At 49.2% G+C, this 22,722-nt stretch overlaps 1 protein-coding gene across 14 annotated transcripts in view; it reads right to left on the bottom strand.

Annotated features, from left to right (window-relative positions):
• The window catches only part of MROH2A (maestro heat like repeat family member 2A), a 52,377-nt gene that overhangs the window by 15,827 nt on the left and 13,828 nt on the right, over window positions 1–22,722 (bottom strand). For 9 of the 14 annotated variants that reach the window (XM_081491075.1, XM_081491070.1, XM_081491079.1 and 6 more), the window contains 15 exons: window positions 20,566–20,642; window positions 19,487–19,606; window positions 19,090–19,200; window positions 16,392–16,536; window positions 14,917–14,957; window positions 14,231–14,372; window positions 13,777–13,829; window positions 13,308–13,415; window positions 8,979–9,098; window positions 8,688–8,810; window positions 7,421–7,573; window positions 4,362–4,484; window positions 3,097–3,176; window positions 1,696–1,804; window positions 836–931 (listed from right to left, as the gene is read on the bottom strand). In XM_081491075.1, the coding sequence (XP_081347201.1) occupies window positions 836–931; window positions 1,696–1,804; window positions 3,097–3,176; window positions 4,362–4,484; window positions 7,421–7,573; window positions 8,688–8,810; window positions 8,979–9,098; window positions 13,308–13,415; window positions 13,777–13,829; window positions 14,231–14,372; window positions 14,917–14,957; window positions 16,392–16,536; window positions 19,090–19,200; window positions 19,487–19,606; window positions 20,566–20,642 (1,601 nt within the window). Of the gene's footprint in view, window positions 1–835; window positions 932–1,695; window positions 1,805–3,096; window positions 3,279–4,361; window positions 4,485–7,420; window positions 7,574–8,687; window positions 8,811–8,978; window positions 9,099–13,307; window positions 13,416–13,776; window positions 13,830–14,230; window positions 14,373–14,916; window positions 14,958–16,352; window positions 16,537–19,089; window positions 19,201–19,486; window positions 19,607–20,565; window positions 20,643–22,722 lie in introns of all 14 variants that reach the window. The other 5 variants (XM_081491067.1, XM_081491074.1, XM_081491069.1 and 2 more) reach the window with 2 other exon arrangements.

Below are 22,722 nucleotides of genomic sequence, written 5' to 3' on the forward strand. Positions count from 1 at the left end.
TTAGACATGATACCAAAAGCATGATCCATAAAAGAAAAAATAATAAATTAGACTTCTTCAAGATTAAAAACTTCTTCTCTTCAAAAGAACCTATGAAATTAATGAAAAGGCAAGTCACAGACCAGGAGAAAATATTTGCAAATCACATATCTGATAAAGGATTTGCTTCTAGAATATATACAGCCTCTGAAAAATCAATAATAAGAAAGCAAACAATCAAATTTTTAAAAAAGCCCTAGCAATACTATATTCAAAAATACCAAGATTATGAAAGACAAAGACTGAGAAACTGTTCCACATTGAAGGAGAGAGACAAAAGAGATAAGACAATTAAATGCAATTTGTAATCCAGATTTAATCCTGGTTCTGGGAGGAAATAACTATGAAGGTCATTATTGAGCAATTTGTGAAATATGAATATGGAAAACTGATTAGACTACAGCTTGGTATCAATGTTAAATTCCGTGATTTTGAATAGTATATTGTTATATAAGAGAAGATTCTTGTGATGTCTGTAGCTAACTCTCCATGATTCAAAAGGGGTGTGTGTGTGTGTGTGTGTGTGTGTGTGTGTGTAATGTAAAGAGGAAAAAAAAAAAGAAAAGGAAAAAGAACATGTCACAAAATACTAAGAATCGTGGATCTGGGTGAAAGTCATGCAGGAGTTCTTTGTACTGTTCTTGTACCTTTTCAGCCAGCTTGAAGCTTTGTCTAAAGAAAATTACCAAATCAATTCTTAATGCATGCTTGTTTCCCACTGACAGTCTGGCCCTAAGACCAACATTCTGGGAGGAGTGGCCACCACTGGCTCCTGGCCCTCCACCAGGCAACTCACATGCACCATCTCCTGCAGCCCCTTGGGGTCTAGTTGTCTCTGCATGAGGCCCTCCATCAGCTGCTCCAGGGCACATAGGGCGTTCGTATACAGGGTCTGTGGCCAAGAGAGGGGAGAGCTCGGCAGCAATGGGGAAATAGCCACCTGCCAGGACTCTGTGTGGGCCCACGCCAGGGTCAAATATTCTGAGATGGTCTGGTAACTTCCTTTTGACTTCTGCTCAGACTGAGTTCTTTACGCTCCTTATGTGACGTATAAGACAACCTCAAGAAGAACCCATTTTGCAAAGGAGGGAACTGGACTCCTAGAACCCAGCTCTCCTGACTCCTTGCGTCCAGGGCCAGGACCTGGAGGCACAGATGGCTCCCTGTCCACAGGAGATTTGTCCTCCTCTTCCACAACCTTATTGGGAAACAGTCATCCAGTCAGGGACTACATTTCCCAGGATCCCTTGCAGGTAGGTGGAGCCATGTAACCAAGTTCTGGACAATAAGGAGGGCCAAGTGGCTCATAAATCCTCCAGACTGTCTCTCCACCTGGGTACCACTGCCCATCTGAGGAGCCATGGGGCCTCTGTCTGTTCATGTTCCTGAACAACTGCAGGAAGCAGCCCCCTCTCCACCTCTGCTGCCAACTGGACTTCGAGTGAGAAAAACAGTCATCTTGTTAAACCGTGAAGATTTCAGAGTGTATCTGTTATAGCAGCTAGCATCACCTTACACTTACTGACAGAGCCTGCTGTACTTTGATGCCCCTGACCACTCCCAGGTGGTCCAGGATGGTGGGCTCCCAGCACTGCCCATGTTAACATCAATTTCCAAGTCCTGACCCAGAAAATGAGCTGGCCCAGAGGGACCTACCTTAATGGACTCATTGCTCTCTCCTGGGCATTGGAGAGAAATTACAGAGTGTATACTAATATCCATCAGCTCACTGTTTTCCTCTGTGGAGTAGAAAGGCTTCAGTTTGCTAGAGAAAGAAGTGATAAGAGGAGTGATCCGTGGGGAGCTGAGACCCTGCTCTGCCCAGTTTGGGGGGGGGCGGTGGGAGGAGCCATGTCACAGAATGAGGGAGGGGCCAGCTTCTCTATTTGGGGGTTCAGGCATCTGTCCCTCCCCAAGGGCCCTAGCTCCACCCACCACCGTCCAGTGTCTGTCTGTGACTGAACGGGAGACTCAAGCGTCCACAGCCACCTCTCCTATCACTGACTGCTCTGAACCTCTTTCTCCCCTGTTCAGAAACATTCCATTGGTCCTCCCTGACTGCAACCATAGACTTTGCTTCTGGTTGTCCTGGCCCAGGAGTTTTCAACTGTAATATCTGGACCAGGAGCAGCAACAGCATCCCCCTGGAGTTTATTAGAAAATGCAAATTCTATATCTCCACCTCAGAGCGGCTGAATCAAAAACCCTGGAGAGGAGGACTTCCCTGGGAGTCCCCCGTCCAGTGCCAGAGGCACAGGTTTGATCCCTGGCCAGAGAGCTGAGATCCCACATGTCTTGTGGCCAAAAAGCCAAAACATAAAACAGAAGCAAAACTATAACAAATTCAATAAAGACTTTTTTAGAAATGGTCCACATAAAAAAAAAGATCTTAAAACCAAAAAACTTCTGGAATGGAGGCCATCTGTGTTTTAATAAACCTTTGGTGGTAGCAGCTAACTGAGTGATGCATGCCAGCTGATTCTCTTTCTGTCTCCTTCATAGCTGGATCTCAAGCCTAGTTGCATATTAGAATCACAAGAGAGCTTTCTAAGGGCCCTAGAGGCAATGCTCAGTTCCAGGGATCCTTATTTAAGTCTGTGGTGGGGCAGGTTATCAGAATTGTTATAAGTTCCTCATTGGCTCTGTTTTGCCTTCAGAAGGGAGAGCCACCCTCCACTTAAACTTTAAACTCCTGCCCTCCAAAGGGGTCCCGTATTTCACCTTTCCGTGACCCGCCCACTCCTACCCAAATCCAGTAATTTAGTTTAAAGTGAAAGTGTTTGTGTCTGACTCTTTGTGATCCCATGGACTATAGCCCGTCCACGGGGTTCTCCAGGCAAGAATCTGGAGTGGGTTACCATTCCCATCTCTAGGGGGTCTTCCTGACCAAGGGATTGAACCCACGTCTTCTGCATTGCAGGCAGATTCTTTACCATCTGAGCCACCAGGGAAGCTCCAAAGGAGATGCAACCTTCCCCCAAAGGCACTGAGAGGTGGTCTCAGACTTTGTCTCCAGCCCAGGGTGGCACTGGGGGTCTTGTTAAGGGCCCTGCTCACCTCAAGTATGAGAGGGCATCCATGGCCATGGTCCTCACGGGAGAAACCAGGCTGTCAGTCGATTCTGCCTTGATGATCGCCTGCCGGGACAGCAGGGTAGTGAGCCGCCAAGCCATCCAGACTCCTGCGATGGCCAGGGCAGAGGTTTGGGCGGACAGTGACCACGATGGCAGGGGAACTCCCTGGGTTACAGTCAGAAGGACCTGACATTGTACGATGGGCTCCACTACCACATGCACTTTCATTCTTTTCATGATCAGTTGGCCTTTGACGTTTTAAGTGAAGTCGCTCGGTCGTGTCCAACTCTTGGTGACCCCATGGACAATAGAGTCCATGGAATTCTCCAGACCAGAATACTGGAGTGGGTAGCCTTTCCCTTCTCCAGGGTATTTCCCCAACCCAGGGATCGAACTCAGGTCTCCCGCATTGCAAGCAGATTCTTTACCAGCTAAGCCACAAGAGAAGCCAGGGGAAGCAGCAAAATCTCATGGGAGGAGTGGAGCTAAGATGGGCCGGGGCTTCTTGCTCATTCTGCCACTTACTGGCTGCATGTCCTTGGACAAATCATGTCCTCAGCCTGAGCCCTTGCTCAGGTGTGAAAAGAGGACTCGGGGCCTGGTTCACAGGCCTGTGCCAGACTGGTGTGAAATTACATGCATGTCGCTCTCGACCCCGAGCGGGAGCCTGATGAATGTCTGTTTCTTTCTCAGGGTCTGCTGTTCCATCCGCATCTCCCTTCCCTCCAGGCTGCTGCCAATGCAGCCACAGAGTGTCCAGGGGTCAGGGTTTCCATTGCAGGCGAGTGGAGAGGTCTAGGGAAGCGGGCCAGGGGCTGATCCACAGCCTCAGCAGCCCCTGATGCTGCCTCTTGCCTTTGAACAGCTGACACTTTCTAGATCTTAACAAAGTTCTGGGCAAAAGTAGCTGTAAGTCCTTCTCACGGCAGAGCCTGATCTCCTGGTCCTGACTATGGGGAAACGCTAGGACTAGCCGGGGGCTGACCCATGGGGCTCTGTCTCCCAGCCCTGAACCAGACACCTTGTGGGCATCACCGGGCCCGAGGGCAGGGATCTTTAGCCCCGGCTTCTGGAATGTTTTCTGGCCATGAAAACCTTTATCAGAACGCTGACAGTCGGGTCAAAGCAGAACTCAGAAAGGTGGGGCCTCGGAGACCCCTGTCGCCCCTTGGGCCTCAGATGGCCTCAGGTCAGCAGAGTGAGACCTCCAAACTGCCCAGGACGGAGGAAGCCCCCCAGATGGCTTACCATGATAATGCCAGTCAGGGTCGCCTTTTGGGCGAATTGGAAGTCTTCCAGGTCCTTGATGTTCTTGATGGCATCGGTGACCTGCACCACGCTCTTCATGAAGGCCATTTTGAGGCAGATGTCCTGTGACCGTGACAAGGGACAGGGAGGACCTTGTGAGTGAGCCCCAAAGACCCCAAGACCAAGCCCCTGCTCCCGGACCCTGCGGCCACACAGAACACCCTCTCCTGTGCTGAGGAAGTGCGAGTGTCAGGGGCACTCTGAGAGACAGCCGCCCCATTCTGCCCTTCAGCAACCTGGCAGGGACATGGGCCAGGCACTGCATCCCCAAACCCCTCCATCCTGTGCCCGAGTACAGCAATGCCAGTCAGGGGGCACCTTCACTGACCACAGGCTCCGAGCCCTGTGTGTCACCGCAGGGGCAGAGTAAGTTATGGAGGCCAAATCAGTTTTGCTTTTAAGGCATGAACGAACCTTCGGGACGTTAGGGGAAATGAAATCAGCCAGTCTCAAAAGGATAAACACGGTGTGACTCCAGTTTATATGAGATGCCTGGAGCGTCACCATCATAGAGACAGGAAGTAGAAGGGTGGATGCCAAGAGAAGGGGAGGGGGACTGGGGAACTGATGCTAGTGGGGACAGAGTTTCAGTCTAGGAAGATGAATTTCTGGAGATGAGTGATGGTGATGGCTGCCCAACAGCTTGAATGCACTTAATGCCATGCTAGTAAAGTAATGCTCAAAATTCTCCAAGCCAGGCTTCAACAGTACGTGAACCATGAGCTTCCAGATGTTCAAGCTGGATTTAGAAAAGGCAGAGGAACCAGAGATCAAATTGCCAATATCCGTTGGATCATCTAAAAGCAAGAGAGTTCCAGAAAAACATCTATTTCTGCTTTATTGACTATGCCAAAGCCTTTGATTGTGTGGATCACAACAAACTGTGGAAAATTCTGAAAGAGATGGGAATACCAGACCACCTGACCTGACTCCTGAGAAATCTGTATGCAGGTCAGGAAGCAACAGTTAGAACTGGACATGAAACAACAGACTGGTTCCAAATAGGGAAAGGAGTACATTAAGGCTGTATATTGTCACCCTGCTTATTTAACTTATATGCAGAATACATCATGAGAAACGCTGGGCTAGATAAAGCACAAGCTGGAATCAAGGTTTCCGGGAGAAATATTAATAACCTCAGATATGCAGATGACACCACCCTTATGGCAGAAAGTGAGGAAGAACTAAAGAGCCTCTTGATGAAAGTGAAAGGGGAGAGTGAAAAAGTTGGCTTAAAACTCAACATTCAGTTCTATTTCCAGTTTTTTGAGGAATCTCCACACTGTTCTCCATAGTGGCTGTACTAGATTGCATTCCCACCAATAGTGTAAGAGGGTTCCCTTTTCTCCACACCCTCTCCAGCATTTATTGCTTGTAGTCTTTTGGATAGCAGCCATTCTGACAGGCGTGAAATGGTACCTCATTGTGGTTTTGGTTTGCATTTCTCTGATAATGAGTGATGTTGAGCATCTTCTCATGTGTTTGTTAGCCATCTGTATGTCTTCTTTGGAGAAGTGTCTGTTTAGTTCTTTGGCCCACTTTTTGATTGGGTCATTTATTTTTCTGGAATTGAGCTGCAGGAGTTGCTTGTGTATTTTTGAGATTAATTCTTTGTGCGTTGCTTCATTTGCTATTATTTTCTCCCATTCTGAAGGCTGTCTTTTCACCTTGCTTATAGTTTTCTTTGTTGTGCACCCATGGTGGATTCATGTCAATGTATGGCAAAACAAATACAATATTGTAAAGTTAAAAAATCAAAAATAAACTGATTTAATTAAAAAAACCCAAAAACTCAACATTCAGAAAACTAAGATCATGGCATCCGGTCCCACCACTTCATGGCAAATAGATGGGGAAACAGTGAGAGACTTTATTTTTGGGGGCTCCAAAATTACTGCAGATGGTGACTGCAACCAAGAAATTAAAAGATGCTTACTCCTTGGAAGAAAAGTTATGACCAACCTAGACAACATATTGAAAGCAGAGACATTACTTTGCCAACAAAGGTCCATCTAGTCAAAGCTATGGTTTTTCCAGTAGTCATGTGTGGATGTGAGAGTTGGACTTTAAAGAAAGCTGAGTGCCATAGAACTGATGCTTTTGAACTGTGGTGTCGGAGAAAACTCTTGAGAGTCCCTTAGACTGCAAGGAGACCCAACTAGTCCATCCTAAAGGAAATAAGTCCCGAATATTCATTGAAAGGACTGATGCTGAAGCTAAAGGTCCAATCCTTTGGCCACCTGATGCAAAGAACTGACTCTGAAAAGACTCTGATGCTTGGAAAGATTGAAGGTGGGAGGAGAAGGGGACGACAGAGGATGAGATGGTTGGATGGCATCATTGACTCAATGGGCATGAGTTTGAGTAAACTCCGGGAGTTGGTGATGGACAGGGAGGCTTGGCGTGCTGCAGTCCATTGGGTCGCAAACAGTTGGACACGACTGAGTGATTGAACTGAACTGAACTGAATGCCAATGAACGGCATGCTTAAAAGTGGTTATGATGACAAATTTCACGTCATGTGTACTTCACCACAGTTTTCAAAACAGTAATAATAAAGTCATTTCTCCTTTATTCCCTGAGTTTTCTCCTCCTTGCCTTTCCAAGAAAGCAGCCAGTCCCTTTACCTCTCTGAAGACAGCCTCTTTCTTGACCCTTACGAAACGGCTCGGGGTCAGGTGTCAAGATTGGGGCAGAGATGAGAGAAGGCTGGCAAGGGCTTGTCCTGTGACTTCCACAAACCACAATCACCCCTACTCGGTAAATGGGGGAAGGGCTGCTCCCCCACCCCCCCCCCACCCCTGCAGCAGAAAACAGCACAGACTGGGGCAATGGGCTTCCCAAATGCTGAGTGACAGACAGGACTCCAGGACTCGAATCTCCTGGGTGGGGCTGGCAGTTCCCAGATAATGATATAGGGTGACTCTCCCCCCACCCCAGCCTGGGGGTCAAGGAGGGCATCGCCAGGGCACGGCTTGTCTGTGGGATCCCAGGCTTACCTGGCAGCTGCTGGAGTAGTGGTGGATGATCTTGGCAGTGATGGGGTTGTCCACGTGGATGAGAAGCATCTGCGGGTGGCAGTACGAGGCCACGCAGCCATACATCACCATGAGCGCACCCTTCACAGTCTCCCGCCTCCAGGGATGGTCCTTCTGTGAGGCCAATAAGAAGGGGAAGAAACCACTGTGGCCATCGGGGAGAGGATCTATTCCTTCAGGTGTTTCCTGGGCACCTGAAGTGCTCAATCATGTATTCATTCATTGAACACACTTTATTGAGCTCCTGCTACATGCTATGCCCTGGCTGTAGCGTGGTGAGCAGGTCAGACCATGGCCATGACTGCCTGGTCCCAGGGGTTCTGTGCGGACACCCCTAACTGGAGGCACCTGTGAGCTCCTTCATGCCTTCACCTAATGAGCACCTGCTCTGGGCCAGGGGCTCCCGAGATGCTGGCAATCCAGTGGGAACAGAGAGCCTCAGCCCAGCTCTTCCGGGAGGAGGTGTTGGAGGCCACCCAACCCACCATGAGAGGAAGGGCAGGGAAGCCCACGCTCTCCAGGCTTTGAGTAGAAATCCAGGTCTCAGGCTTCACTTTGTGGAGAAGCCAGGAGAGAAGCCGGGACACTCCCAATTCTCTCTCTCCAAACTACCAGACCCCAGGGCAAGGGTCCAAGGTCAAGGCCAAAACCTAAGGCATCAGTGACTCAGCTGGTGGCCCCCTGGAGACTCAGCCAGACCAGGGCACTGTGCCCTGTGGATGGAACAGACAGCCTCCAGAGACCAGCCACGGCCGCCTCGATCCAATTCACCGTTCCACTTTGGCGAAGGAGACACAGAGGGGAGTTTCTTATTGAGATCCAGCAAGACTGCAAGGAGATCCAACCAGTCCATCCTAAAGGAAATCAGTCCTGAATATTCATTGGAAGGACTGATGTTGAAGCTGAAACTCCAATACTTTGGCCACCTGATGGGAAGAGCTGACTCATTTGAATAGACCCTGATGCTGGGAAAGATTGAAGGCAGGAGGAGAAGGGGACAACAGAGGATGAGATGGTTGGTTGGCATCACCGACTCAATGGAGATGAGTTTGAATAAACTCCGGGAGTTGGTGATGGACAGGGAGGCCTGGTGTGCTGCAGTCCATGAGGTCGCCAAGAGTAGGACACGAATGAGCGACTGAACTGAACTGAAGAGCCTTGACTGGGGGCTGACAGCACCATTTTAAGAGGCCCCTGGAGAGCTGACGGTGGAGCAAGGGTGCCTCACCCGCCAGGCGCCGATCTGCCAGGACTGTTCTGACTCCTGGATCCTCTCTTCAAAGTCATGCAGCACGCCCAGCACCGTCTTCACCTGGCCCCGGGCACACAGGCCAAAGCACAGGATCACGCCCTGCGGGGAGACCCAGTGGGCAGGGTGAGGGAGGAGTGTGCTGGGGAATACCCCATCTGCCCGTCCCCCCAACACACGGATAAACATACACGCATGCACACATGCACAGGCGTGCACACACCATGTCCTCCCAAGGCCTGGAGGGGACCACGGGGTGCCCTGTCTCACCTCCCGGTCGAAGTCGTTGCTGTAGTCCGTCTTGTACAGCAGCTCCAGCAGCAGCACTTCCACCTTGTCGGCCTCCAGGCCTGTGGCCAGGGTGAAGCCCAAGGCCCGGTACAGAAAGCCCTAGAGAGGCCGAAGGGACAGAGGGAGCTTCAAGCCTCCAACCCGGCCCTATGGGGTCACTGCCAAGGGGAGGTCCCTACTTGTTCCTCCAGACTTTTAAAAAATATGCCTTTTATATATTTTCAAAAACAAGTATCCAGGTTAATCTGAGAGGTTAGGCTGTAGCAGGGCAGGCATATTACCAAGAGTGGGGGCCAAGTTTCTCTCCTGTATAAACTGAATCAATCTACACTCCCACCAGCAAATCTAGGAGCACTTATCCTCCTGCCTTCTCTCTGACTTAGGATATTATCCACGAGATGTATACTGCTTGCATCTTGGTTAGTCATCTTTGCATCTTCTCACGGTCCATTCTTGGAATTTCTGCCTCTATTCTTTCCCCATTGTTGGATTATTTCTCTTATTTTTTGTTTACAAGAATGCTGTGTGTACATTTGGCAAAAAATAACAAGAACAGACATATATTATCTCACTTAATCCGCGCAACAACTCTAAAAGGCAAATAGGTATTTTGAGACAAGAAAATTAGCAGAAAGTAGTAGAACCGGGGTTTAAAATCAAGCAGTCAAAAAACCAAAACATAATACAGAAACAATACCACCACAAATTCAAAAAAGACTTCTAAAAAATGGTCCACGTAAAAAAAAAATTCTTAAAGGAATGAAACCAAGCATGGCCTGAGGCTCACTTCTTAAGTGATCACTCCTGGGGTCCGTGTCCCCAGGGTCTCATTTCTCTTTTGATTTTATTCATAGTGATTTCATTTTGTCATGCAGACAATTTTCATTTCACAGAGTACAGTCTCTTTCCTTTGTCTTTCTAAAGGATTCTTTTTATGCATATGAAGGTCTACTCTATTCCATGTTAAGACTATAAAAATATTCATCAGTATGTTCTTCTTTCACTCCATGATTGTATTTCATTTCATACACTTACATCTTTATTCTGGGAGAACAAATCCTTCTCTAATGTGCTGCTTTTTTTTTTTTTAATATGCTCTTAGCTATTATTCTCTTACTTTTTTTCATTAGGGTGAACGTGGAAATAATCTTGTCAAATAAAACTGTCAGATTTCCACAAATTTTCCTATTGGGAAATTAGAAGTAAATTGCATTGCAGATTTTTTTTTTTTTGGCCGCATCACCTACTGTGCAGGATCTTAGTTCCCTGACAAGGGAGCAAACCCTTCCCCACTGCAGTGGAAGCACAAAGTCCTAACCAGTGGACCACCAGGGAAGTCCCTGTGTTGCAGATTAACTTGAGAAAAAAAAGGACACCTGAGCAACACTGAGACTTCCTATCCAAGAAGCAGAGATTGTGTATGTTTGGTCAGGCTTTCTTTCAGCCTTTCTGCCCCTCCTTGTAATTTGGGGTTCTTTACCTTGGTTACACATATTTCATATATTCACAATTTTTATTTGGTTACATATTTTACATTGTGTTGCTGCTTTGAATAGGGTCTCTTTTCATTATGTCGTATTTTTGTTTTGTTTGTTTATAGGAGAAAGGATGGTTTTGCCTGTTACTTTTGGGGAAAGAATGACTCTATCTACCAGAATTACAAATCTGGAGGCTTCAGCAGCCTTGCTCCCTCCTACCCCCAGAGGATGCCTGTCTGAGTGATGAAGAGTCTGGGAGAGTCCTGATGAAATTCCTTAAGCCTCAATATCTAGTCGTGGCTTTTTAAGCTATCTGAGCCAATGAAACCCTATTTATTTGTTTATTTTCCTTTAAGCTAGGTGAGTTATTGTCACAAGGTTGAATTATATGCATTGGCTTATTAAATACTACATACAAGTTTCTTTCAAATGGGCATCTGGCCCTGAACTGACATCTGATAAGATCTTACACCCACAAATCTATGGCACTTAGCTACAGAAGATATATATTGCTGTGTATATTTTACATATGCTATTATGAAGGATGCATATTTGAACAAATGAAAACTTTAGTTGACACTTCTAAAAATCTTTTCTGAACATCTTTATTGAGGTATAAATCACATACCACTAAATGAGCCCATTTAAGTTTTAAAAATTTTAAGCTGACACATTCACAAAGTTGTGCGATGGCCATGACAGCCAAGGTTAGGACATTTTCATCATCCCCAAAAAAGAAATCCTGTACCCATTGGCAATCACCCCACATTCCCCTCATCTGTGACAACCACCCGTCTAATTTTCTGTCTCATTAGATTTGCCTGTTCTGGATATTTCAAATAAGTAGAACCATATCATACGCGGGCTTTTGCTTCTGGCTTCTTGCACTTAGTGTAATGTTTTTAAGGATCATCCTTTCTGTAGCAGATGTAAGTACTTCATTCCTTTTCATGGCTGACTAATACTCTGTTGTATGGATATAGCACATTTTGTTTATTCATTCATCCACTGATGAACACTTGAGTTTTTTCTACTTTTTGGCTATCTGAATAATGTTGCTCTGAATATTTACATACAAGCTCTTGTGTGGACATATGTTTTTATTTCTTCTGGGCATATATAATTAAGAGCATAATTGCTAAGTCATAGGTAGCTCCATATTTAACATTTCAAGAAATGCCAGACTTTTTAAAAATCACTGTGCCATTTTGTATTTATACCAACAATATATCAGAGTCCAATTTCTCCATATTCTTGTCAATATTTGTTATTATCTGTCTTTTTGGTTATAGCCATCCTTGTGAGTGTGGAGTAATCTCCTGTGGGTTTGATTTGCTTTTCCCTAATGGGAATGATCTGGAATATTTTTCCATGTGATTACTTGCCATTTCTATATCTTTCCTTCACCCATTTTTAAATTGGATTATTTGTCATTGTATTATTGAGTTATAAGAGTTCTTTATATATTCTAGATACAAGTCCCTTCTCAGGGACTAGATTTGCAAATATTTTCTCTCATTCTCTGGGTTGTCTTTTCACTTTCTTGACGGTACCATTTTTAGCACAAAACTTTTTAGTTTTGATGATGTCCAGTTTACCTAGTTTTTCTTTCATCACTTGTGCGTTTGGGTGTTATTTCTCAGAAGACATTGCTCAAGCCAAGATCATGAAGATTTATATTTATGTTTCACTCTAAGAATTTTATAGTTTTACCTTTTATATTTACATATATGGTCCATTTTGAGTTAATTTTTGTGTATGGTATGAGGAAGGGGCCCAACTTCATTCTTTTGTAAGTGGCTATGCAGTCTTCCCAGCATGATTTGTTGAAAAGACTACTCCTTCCCCACTGAATTGTCTTGGCACTCATGTTGAAAATCAATTGACAGTAAAAGTGAGGTCTATTTCCAGACCCTCAATTCTATTCCATCAATCTATTACCTATCCTGATGCCAGTATCACCCTGTCTTGTTTACTGTAATTATGCAAGAAGTCTTGATTGCAAAATCTGAGTCTTCCAACTTTGTTCTTTTTAAATCATAACTGTGTTGGCTATTCTGGGCCCCTTTTATTTCCACAGGAATTTTAGGATCACCTTGTCACTCTCGGGGTGGGGGCAGGAAGCCAGCTGGGATTAAAGTGGGGTCGTGTTAAATCTATAGATAAATTGGCAAGTGTCACCATCTTAAATATATTGTCCTCCAATCTGTGGACATGAAATGCTTTCCACTGGTCGAGATCTTCTCTGATTTTCAACAATGTTTATAGTTTTGTAAAGACCCCTTTATGATGAAATATACGCATGCGGTGGTCATGAGCCAGTAGCTGGATGAGACAGGGAGGAGAAACGAGTGTGTGGGGAGGGGTGGGGCTAGGTGTGCAGCAGGGTTTGATAGAAGCTGTTCTGTCCTTCTGCCCGCGGCTGCCAAGGGTGGAGGTCCACCACCAAACCCCAGCTTGCCCACTCTTTTTCCCTCCAGGCCTTTTCTTCCCCCTTTGGCGTCCTGTGGTGCAGTGGCACCTTCACCCTTTGCACTATTTACCAAAACACTCATTCCCTGCCGTTGGCTCCTCTAGGAACCACCGCAGGTGGGGAGTGAGTGAGAGGAATGGGGAAGCTGGTGACTGGAGGGCAAATGCCACCCAGCGGCAACAAAGCAGGTTCTTGAGGGAAAGACAAGACAGAACAAAATCCTAAAGCCCTCAGGTCTGGACCAGCCAGCCGTCTCTCTGCCCAGGGCGCTGTGACAGCCTCAGGCGAACCTGGTCTCACACGCGCTGCCCCCGGAGTCCCCTCCCCGTCTGAACAGCCCTGCCTCTGGGAACCCACCTTCTCCAGGGAGGGGCTGTCGAAGCTCTCGATCTGGTTATTCAGCTCTTTGCTCAGACGCAGGCTCCAGTTGGAACCCCGAGTCTTCTTGAGGGAGTTTCTCAGAAACTGGAGGTGGGGGGAAGAAGGCACAGGTGCGCAGTGCTCCAGAGGGCGGTGTGACCTTGACCAGTGACTTTCCCTCGCTAGCGCCTTCCCCGGTCTCTAGACGGCTTCGCCCTTTCAGCCCCAACCCGGCACTGGCGTTGCGTGGGCGTGGGGGCTGCTGGAGGGTGTCACCCTGTGCCGCCTCCGGGGCTCTTGCTTTCCCGGGGGGGGTCTCCTGCTCTGGCCATGCTTGTGCTCCCCAAGTCTTCTGACAGGAGGAGAACGTGTCCCCTCGGGGCTCCGAAACTCCCCACATGCCAAGCCCACCGAGAGCTGCCCCCACCGCCCCTCACCCCGGCCTCAGGCGCGGGACCACCTCTACCTGAATCAGCTTCTCCTCCCATGTCTTCTGGTTCCATGTAAACTCAGTGTGTTCTGCAGAGAGAAGGGCCACCCGTGCTCCTATCTCCTGCCGCTCCCCCACGCCGCCTCCTACATGCAACATCTGGGGTCCTCCGTGGATGGACTCCCCACATGCCACACTTCCCTCCCCACCCTCTCAAGGACCAGAGTAGGCTGTGCCAGCCACCTGGAGCCTTGGTGTCTTTGCTCAGGCCACGTGACTAGTACTCGGCATGGACACTGATGGGGGTGTGGCTCACACGCACACCCCGGGCTCCTTTGTTCAGACCAGGTGGTTAGTACACGGCATGTATACTAGGGGTGTGTGTGAGGGCATCACACGGGCGCTCTTAGCTCCTTTGCTCAGGCCACACGTCTAGTGCTCAGCATGTACACTTAGTGGGTGGTTCACACACACACCGGGGACATCTCACCTTCCAGGTACTTGACCAGCAGGGGGATCTCCAGCTCCCACGTGTCGGCCATGGAGGGGGCGATGCTCTGGCTCAGGGTCTTCAGAAGGTTGAGCATGGCAATCCCGCGGCCCTCCCCCTTGTAGGGGGACGACATCAGTACCTGGGGAATACCGAGACTCCGATGGGGCCCCTCCCGGGCTGGGAAGCCCCAGGCCCCACACGCCCCAACCTGGAGCCTCGCTGTCCAAGCCCATAAAGGGAGAGTAGGACAGGATGGGGCCGTTCAAGCAGAGCCCCGAGGATTCCCAGGACCAGAGCGTCCCTGCAGAGGATGCTGAAGGGAGGAAAGGAGACCCGAAAGCGTGGGCTCCCTCCCCATCCCGGGTTCCATGGAGCTCGGAGCAGGGTCAACACAAGGAGGAGGATGCATGGGTGCAGGGCGGAGCTGACCCCCCGGGGAAGGGCAGGCTGTTGACAGTGTCCTGCGGACACTTGAGGTCATTCAAAGGCCCAGCAGAGAAATCTGGGAGCCCGCTGCCCTTGCCGCATCTCCCCAGAGGGATGACAGGGGCTTGGAAAGCTCTGTCCTGCCAAACATCCAGCTCCCTGTTCCCCCTGGAGGCCCTGGGGATTAGGAGCTCATGGGAGGGGCGCCGCAGGACATAGTGGGGGCCAGGCCAGCGCACGGCCCGCGAGTCACTCACTAGGAGACGGGCCAGCAGCTTCTGCGGCGCGGGCAGGTCCACTGGGGAGAAAAAGATACAGGATACTGAGGCTGCCCTGCTCCCGTGCCCAGGGGGTGCTTCTCCCAGCAAGGTGCTGCCTCAACAGCATCCCATCGCCCCCAGGATGCAGGAGGGGTCAGGATGGGGGATTTTCCACAAAGAACCTCATTACAACTGGCTATCCTGGGAAGAAGGAGCCTGGTGTTACGGGCTGGGGCTGAGAGGATGCTCTTTTTTTTTTTTCCCAATGATTTTATTTTAATTGGAGGCTAATTACTTAGCAGTATTGTAGTGGGTTTTGCCATACATCCACATGAATCAGCCATGGGCGTGCATGTGTCCCCCATCCTGAACCCCCCCCACCTCCCTCCCCATCCCATCCCTCAGGGTCATCCCAGTGCACCGGCCCTGAGCGTCCTGTCTCATGCATCGAACCTGGACTGGCGATCTATTTCACACGTGGTAATATACATGTTTCAATGCTGTTCTCTTACATCATCCCACCCTCACCTTCTCCCATAGAGTCCAAATGTCTGTTCTTTACATCTATGTCTCTTTCACTGTCTCGCATATAGGGTCATCGTTACCATCTTTCTAAATTCCATATATATGCGTTTGTATACTGTGCCCTTTTCAGGATGTGCCCGCTTGGGAGAGCACACCAGGCTGGCTGTGAGAGTGTTTCTCTCCTACTGTGAATCTTGGCCTCGTTGAGCCTACAGTAACTAGTCACCTGCCCCCTCCCCTCCCCTCCCTCTGCAGGCTTTGGGAGGCTGTGAGCCCACCAGTAGGGAACTCACAGTATTTGGACCAGTGGCGAGGGAGGGGCAGGCCTGCTGAGAAGCTGCACCCAGGAGGGAGCCAGCCCCAGACTCAAGTTTGGGGCAGGAGGAAGACCAGGGGGTGGTCTAGCCAGATGCTCAGAGCAGGCTCTGCCCTTCACCATCGCTGGGTCCTGTAAGGCTCACAGTCGCCTCCTGTCACCGGCCACATCCATCCTCAAAGCCCCAGGACCATGACAGCAGCCTCCTTGGACACCAGGGTCCCCCGTAAGAAGGTCCCTCTAGTCCCTTTCTTGAGGGTCTGGTGCTAACAAGTGCGTCATCAGGGGCGAGTGGGAGGGCCTGGTAGGGATGGTTCCAGAGGACTCAGATGGGATATACAGTCCTTCCAGAGGGTTCACGGGGGCCAGGGAGCTCACACCTGGGAGAAGCCTGAGCCAGGACCGCTGCCCTGGGGTCTGGGCCAGGGTGGGGGCTGTTGAGGACGAGAGGAGTGGGCTGCCAGAGGAAGAGTGTACGATTTTAACTTCCTCAGATTTTGGCAAGGGCGGCCTCTTTGGCAAGGCCTGGCTCTCTGGGCTCCGGGCTGCTTCCTGGAGAAGGGGGAACAGTCCAAGGCACGGGTCGGCCCACCTGCCCAGTCCCTCCAGCTGGCGCAGGGGGGCTGCCCACCGTGCCTGCTCTTGCTTGCATTGGCCTCCTCTTCCTTGGCATGCAGCTGGCGTTCGGCTAGGTTGGTGAGGCTGATGCAGATGGGGGTCAAGGCCTCCGTGTAGTCCGTCTCCATGATGTAGCACAGGAGCCTCACCCAGAATTCCTGGGGGGGGAGGTGCGGGTAAGGAGGGGGGGCTTGGATCAGCCTGCAATGCTGTGCCTGCTGGCTGCACTCCAACCCCGCATCCTGCACAACTTCTTTGACCAGCCCTCCCTCTAAAGGCAACCCACAACAGTATTCTTGCTTTAAGAATCCCATGGACAGAGGAGCCTGGCGGGCTGCAGTCCATGGTGTTGCAAGAGTCGGACATGACTTAGCATCTAAACCACCACCCTTTAACCCCCAATCCCCTAGAGAGGCACACTGGGCAGACAACCTAGCCGTGCTTGCCAACTGCGATGATCAGTTTCTATGTGTCACCTTGGCAAGTGAACGCACACAGTTTTTCAATCAAACACTAATCTAGGTGTGGCGGTGAAGGTATTTTGATGCAATCTGATAAAAGTCCATAATCCGTATAGGAGGTTACTCTGGATAATGTGAGTGGACTTCATCAAATCAGTTGAGAGCAAAAGAACAGGTTTCCCTGAGGAAGAAGAGTGTTTGCCTCAAGGTTGCAGCCTCAGCTACTGCATGAGTCTTCAGCCTGCTGGCCTACCCCCTAAATTTCAGACTTGCCAGCCTTCACAACTGCACGATATATATGTTGTTGTTCAGTTGCTCAGTCATGTCCGACTCTTTGCGACCCCATGGACTGCAGCACGCCAGGCCTCCCTGTCCTTCACTATCTCCCGGAGTTTGCTCAAGCTCACGTCCATAGAGTCGGTGATGCCATCCAACATCTCATCCTCTGTTGTCCCCTTCTCCTCCTGTCTTCAATCTTTCCCAGCATCAGGGTCTTTTCCAGTGAGTCAGCTCTCTTCCCACCAGGTGGCCAAAGTATTGGAGCTTCACCTTCAGCATCAGTCCTTCCAATGAATATTCAGGACTGATTCCCTTTTGGATTGACTGGTTTGAACTTCTTGCTGTCCAAGGCACTCTCAAGAGTATTCTCCAACACCACAACTCTAAAGCATCAGTTCTTTGGCACTCCCCCTTTTTTATGGTCCAACTATCTCATCTGTACATGGCTCCTGGAAAAACCATAGCTTTGACTATACAGATCTTTGTCTGCAAAGTAATGTCTCAGCTTTTTAATATGCTGTCTAAGTTTGTCATAGTTTTTCTTCCAAGGAGCAAGAATCTTTTAATTTTATGGCTGCAGTCACCATCTCCAGCGATTTTGGAGCCCAAGAATAAAGTCTGTCACTGTGTCCGTTGTTTCCCCACCTATTTTCCATGAAGTGATGGGACTGGATGCTATGATCTTCATTTTCTAAATGTTCAGTTTTAAGTCAGCCTTTTCGCTCTCTTCTTGCACCTTCATCAAGAGGCTCTTTAGTTCCTCTTTGCTTTCTGCCTTAAGGGTGGTGTCATCTGCATATCTGAGTTTATTGATATTTTTGAGATACATAGACACATACACATATATCTCCTACTGGTTCTATTTCTCTACAAATTCTTAGAGCCATGACTCTAGCCTTCCAAGTTCATCCTGCCATCTCCCATCTCACCAGATGATCACTGAACACCCTCAGTAACCCTGATTCTCTTTAGCCCCACTCCCACCCCTAGGAGTTAGGGGTGAGCTCCCATGCTACTAACAAGTGAAGTTGTGTGATGTGTTCTAGCCACCAGGGCTAGAATCCCTGGCTCCTGGGTTCCACCAGGGATGCAGCATAATGAACAGAAAGGAGCATTTTTATCCTGGCTCCACTCTTTACCAGCTTAGCATCCTTGAGCAAATTAAAGAGTCCCTCTGAGCCTCAGTTTCCTCACTTTATAAAAGCTAGGTAATAATAACAACAGATCTTACCTCACAGGGTGGTTGGGATAATTAAATAAGATTCTAGATATTACACATCTAGTACAGAACCTGTCATGTGTACTCAATGAATTGTAACCATTACTATTGTTATTACTATAACTATTATTTCTGTAATTAAGAGAAGCTGCCACTAGATGCGAAGCATCTAGCCCATGGCCTCAATTAATAGACAGTGATTCCTTCCATATGTAGTCATGGTAAACTTTTCCTATCTTACTGCTATGTTACATTGTATTGCAATTAAAAGTTGACACATTTGTTTCCCCTAAAGCCTGTTAACAACTTGTGGGGCCTACTGAGCCTTCCTGTGTATGCCCAGATGTCTTTCACATAGCTGGAACTTATGAATGTTTCTGAAATATAATCCTTAGAATCATTTATTTGCACACTCACACATATACACACATGCATGCATATACACACACGCCTGGACTGAGGGGCTTGAAGGTAATGGATGCATTTCAAGCAATAATTCAAGTGTTACCTATTAGGCCTACTGTGTGCCAAGCACTGCCCTGGTGAAGGCACGAAGGTCCCACCGAGGACCTGAATCTTGAAAGACAAGCTCAGGTAACTGGAAGATCTGGGGCCCCCCATCCTCCCAGGTAGTGGGAATGGGAGAAGCAACAGTGTAGAATTCTAGGCCTGTGCTATCCTCCCCTCGCAGCCTAGCACAGCACAGACATGAGCCATCAGCCCCCATGTGCAAGCCCAGTGGGCCAACTCACATTGGTCATCCCACTGACAGAAGAGGTTATGATCCTCACGGTGTCCATGGTGACCTTGTGGACCATCTTCTCCTCTAGGTCTCTCTGATAAAAGTTGTCCCTGCGATTGGTCTGGAAGATAGAACCAAGGAGTGCCTGCTTGTGGGTCGGCAGGGGCTTGCCATGGTCTCAGCTGTGGTTTCCTCTCCTGCAAGAGGCTTGACACCCAGCTACTGAGTCTCCCGGGAGCCCGGAGCTGTGCACGTGTTTCAGTATTTTCTAGACCCCTGGCAGCTTATTGTGTGTGTCTATGCGCTTGTACACGCATGCAGGTTCAAACCCAGGTTCACCGAGCAGCGCTCTTTCCTTAAAACAGTGAAAACCATTTCCAAAGCCCAGCTGCTCCACCATCACTCACCAGTTTGTAGGTGGACAAGGTCAGCTGCACAGACACGTACTTCAGGCCCCAGCCTTTGATCCTGTCCTGGAAGCCGGACAGGGCCAGCTGCCCAATGATGCGGAGAATGGCCATCCTCACCTGAGAGGACACAGCGCAGATATGCTGGGCGCTAGAGGTTCCGCCTCCTGTACCCAATCCCGTGATATGAGACATAGGAATTGAGGGTGCTCTGGTCTGGAAGGGGTCTCCAGGGCTACCTGGTTGCTGCCCACTCTGTCCACCACCTCATCCAGGTGACCCCGCCTGCCTCATCCAGGGGACCCTGCTCAGCAGCAGGCCTACCCAGGAGCCTCATCCAAGCCCTTCAGAGACATGAGCACACTGCTTTCTCTGTAGGGTTGCTCCATCCTCAGGCAGCCCTGGTGAGAAACACCTGACTCTTCTCCTGGGCTCCCCAGGGCTCATATGTGGGGAGGACACAGAACAAGCCTATTCCCTCTACCCCTGACATCCTCCAGGTATTGAAGACAGCTCTGCCTCAGACTCAAGACCGAGCACCCTGTTCCCTCCCTGGTTTGTGCAGACCCTCACCATCCTGAACCGCACCCCAGGACATGAGGGGTCAGCCACAGGGACCATGTCTGGAAGCAAAGCTATTCTCCAGGGCCTGAGGCTGCAGTGGCCAAGAAGGTGGGTTTTAGCCTTTACTTGCAGACTTGCTTTTCTCAGATGTGGTAAAGACCTTATAAAACACCAAGCTAGCCAAGCAGCCTGGGCTGACGCTGGGTGTCCAGGGTGATGTCTGAACCCCTTCACAGGAAAACCCCAGGTTCTTGGTGACAGGGAGGGTCTCGGGAGAGGGGCCACAGCTTTGAGGAGCCTCATTCTTCTCCAGCCCCACTCAGGACTGGCTGGGAAGGTAGTTTTTCCATCAAAGGGCCTTCCTTGGGAAGGCAGCCCCACCTTCACGCCCACAGCTGGAGGGGAGGGGTGAGCGAGCAGGCTGTAGCTGATGCAACACAGCGCCCTGACTTCCCTCCACTTGCCTCCCAGAGGCCCAGCACGCACCCCCTTTCTGGGTCTCCCCACCCTGTTACCTTGGACCGGGTGTCGGAGAGTGTGTTCTTGACCACCCGGATGGCCAGGTAGATGGTCCTGATGCTCATTTTGGGCTCTGAAAGAGGAACACCTGCCTGGAGGGCCGCTGGCCTCAAGGCTGGGCTCTGAGGAGATGAGAACCTCTGACGCACCCCTGCAAGCTCAGGGCCGCTGTCCTCAGAAGTCACTCTGTCCTCTCGGTGCCCACCCACCCCAGCCCAGGGGTCATCATCTTTATGCCCCACTCCCTCATCCTCTGCTTCACGTGTGTCTCTTCGGAAACTAGTGGACTCTCCTTGAGGGCAAGGTCTCCTCCTAAGAGCTCGGTGGTTCCCTCACCGGGAGACACAGTGCCAGACACACAGTGGACACGCGGAGACCACGGCGCCCAGCTGCAGAGGACGGGGCTCTGGGCCAGGCTGCTGCGCGCAGTCTCTGGCTCCACCGCATCCCAGCTGTGTGACCTCGGGGCACTCACCCAGCCCCTCTGAGCCTCAGCTTCCTCCCCTGTAAACGGTGGACACTGAGAGAACTTCCCTCCCCAAGCCTGTGAGCAGCGACATGAGCTTACACACACGGGGCCTGGTGCACAAGAGTGCTGTGTGTGCTGGAGGCAGGGCTGACGGGGAAGATTAGGGAGGAAAGAAAAAGCCCGGAGAAGGCCCTCGAGAGGTTGGCGTGGGCAGAACCACAGTCAGGCACTCAGAGTGTTGCTCCACTGAAGTCTAGGTGCTACTAGAAGTCGCTGCAGGTGGAGGAAAGAGAGGAAATGAGGTCGGGGTGGAAGATGGCGGGTATTCAGGCACCAAGGGACGATGTTACACTTAAGAGTTTTTCATCTCTCAAATGGAAGCCTTTTTTTCTGATTATAAAAATAGTCTATGTTCACTGAGAAATTAAAATAAAAGACAGTCTTCACGGTTTAGGTGTATCCTTCTAAGCTCATTTATGCACAAATGATCACCTAGATTTCTTTCACATAACTGAGGTCCTGCTATATATACCATCCCACACTGTACTGCTATACTTAATATACAAAGGGCAGATTTTCCATGAAAAAGATGGTATAATATTCAGTATGTAGCTATGCATGCCTGCATGTGAAGTCACTTCAGTCGTGTCCAACTCTGTGCGACCCTATTGACTGTAGCCCTCCAGGCTCCACTATCCATGGGGATGCTCCAGGCAAGAATAGTGGAGTGGGTTGCCATGCCCTCCTCCAGGGAACCTTCCCAACCCAGGGATTGAACTTGCGTCTCTTATGTCTCCTGCATTAGCAGGCACTTCTTTACCACTAGTGCTACCTGGGAAGCCCATATGAAGCTATACTATCATTAATCCCACAAATTTCTTATAGAAAAACATGTAGATTGTTTTTAATGTTTTGCTTCTATGCACAACGTTATAAGGAACATCTTTATCCAATTTCCTTTGGGCATTTAATTCCTTCAGACAGCTGACAAAATGTTAGATTTTGAGCCCAAGTTTTGGGCCCTATCTAAGTGAGCATCCAGAATGGTTTATCACTTTACACCCCTGTCAAGGAAGTATAGGAGGCTTGTTTCTTGTATTCTAGACCAAGGACTAGCAAAGTCTAGACCTAAGTTTAATTCTAGCCCGAAGTCTGTGTTTGTAGATACAGTTTTATTGGAACACAGCCATGCTCTGAAGTTATAACTGCTTCTGCTCTACAATGGCAAATTTGCATAATCATCACAGACTGTGCTGTCTGCAGAGCTGAAAATATTTTTGCTATATGGCCTTCTGTAGAAAAATGGGTAGGCCAACTCTAGTCATTATCATCTCTGCCCATCAGATAGGTGAAAAGGGGTCTCACTGTTGCACTCCAGTATTTGGGCCTGGAGAATTTCATTGACTGTATAGTTCATGGGGTCACAAAAAGTCAGACACGATTGAGTAACATTCACTTTCACTGTTACTTAAAAATGCGTTTCTGTAAGAGTTGGGTTTACTGTCAGGAGAAAGTCTTTCACATACAGTTGCTCCGTTTGTGTACTGCACAAGGATATACAGCTGAAGGGCTGAACTGAAGCCAACCATACACTTCTCAGGGCTTCACAGATGGAGCTAGTGGAAAAGAACTCGTCTGCCAATGCAAGAGACTGAGATGTGGATTTCATCCCTGGGTCAGGCAG

The sequence above is a fragment of the Giraffa tippelskirchi genome, chromosome 5 (genome assembly GCF_054371585.1).
Source record: "Giraffa tippelskirchi isolate mGirTip1 chromosome 5, T2T-mGirTip1v1.2.pri, whole genome shotgun sequence".
Classification (NCBI taxonomy): Eukaryota; Metazoa; Chordata; class Mammalia; order Artiodactyla; family Giraffidae; genus Giraffa; species Giraffa tippelskirchi.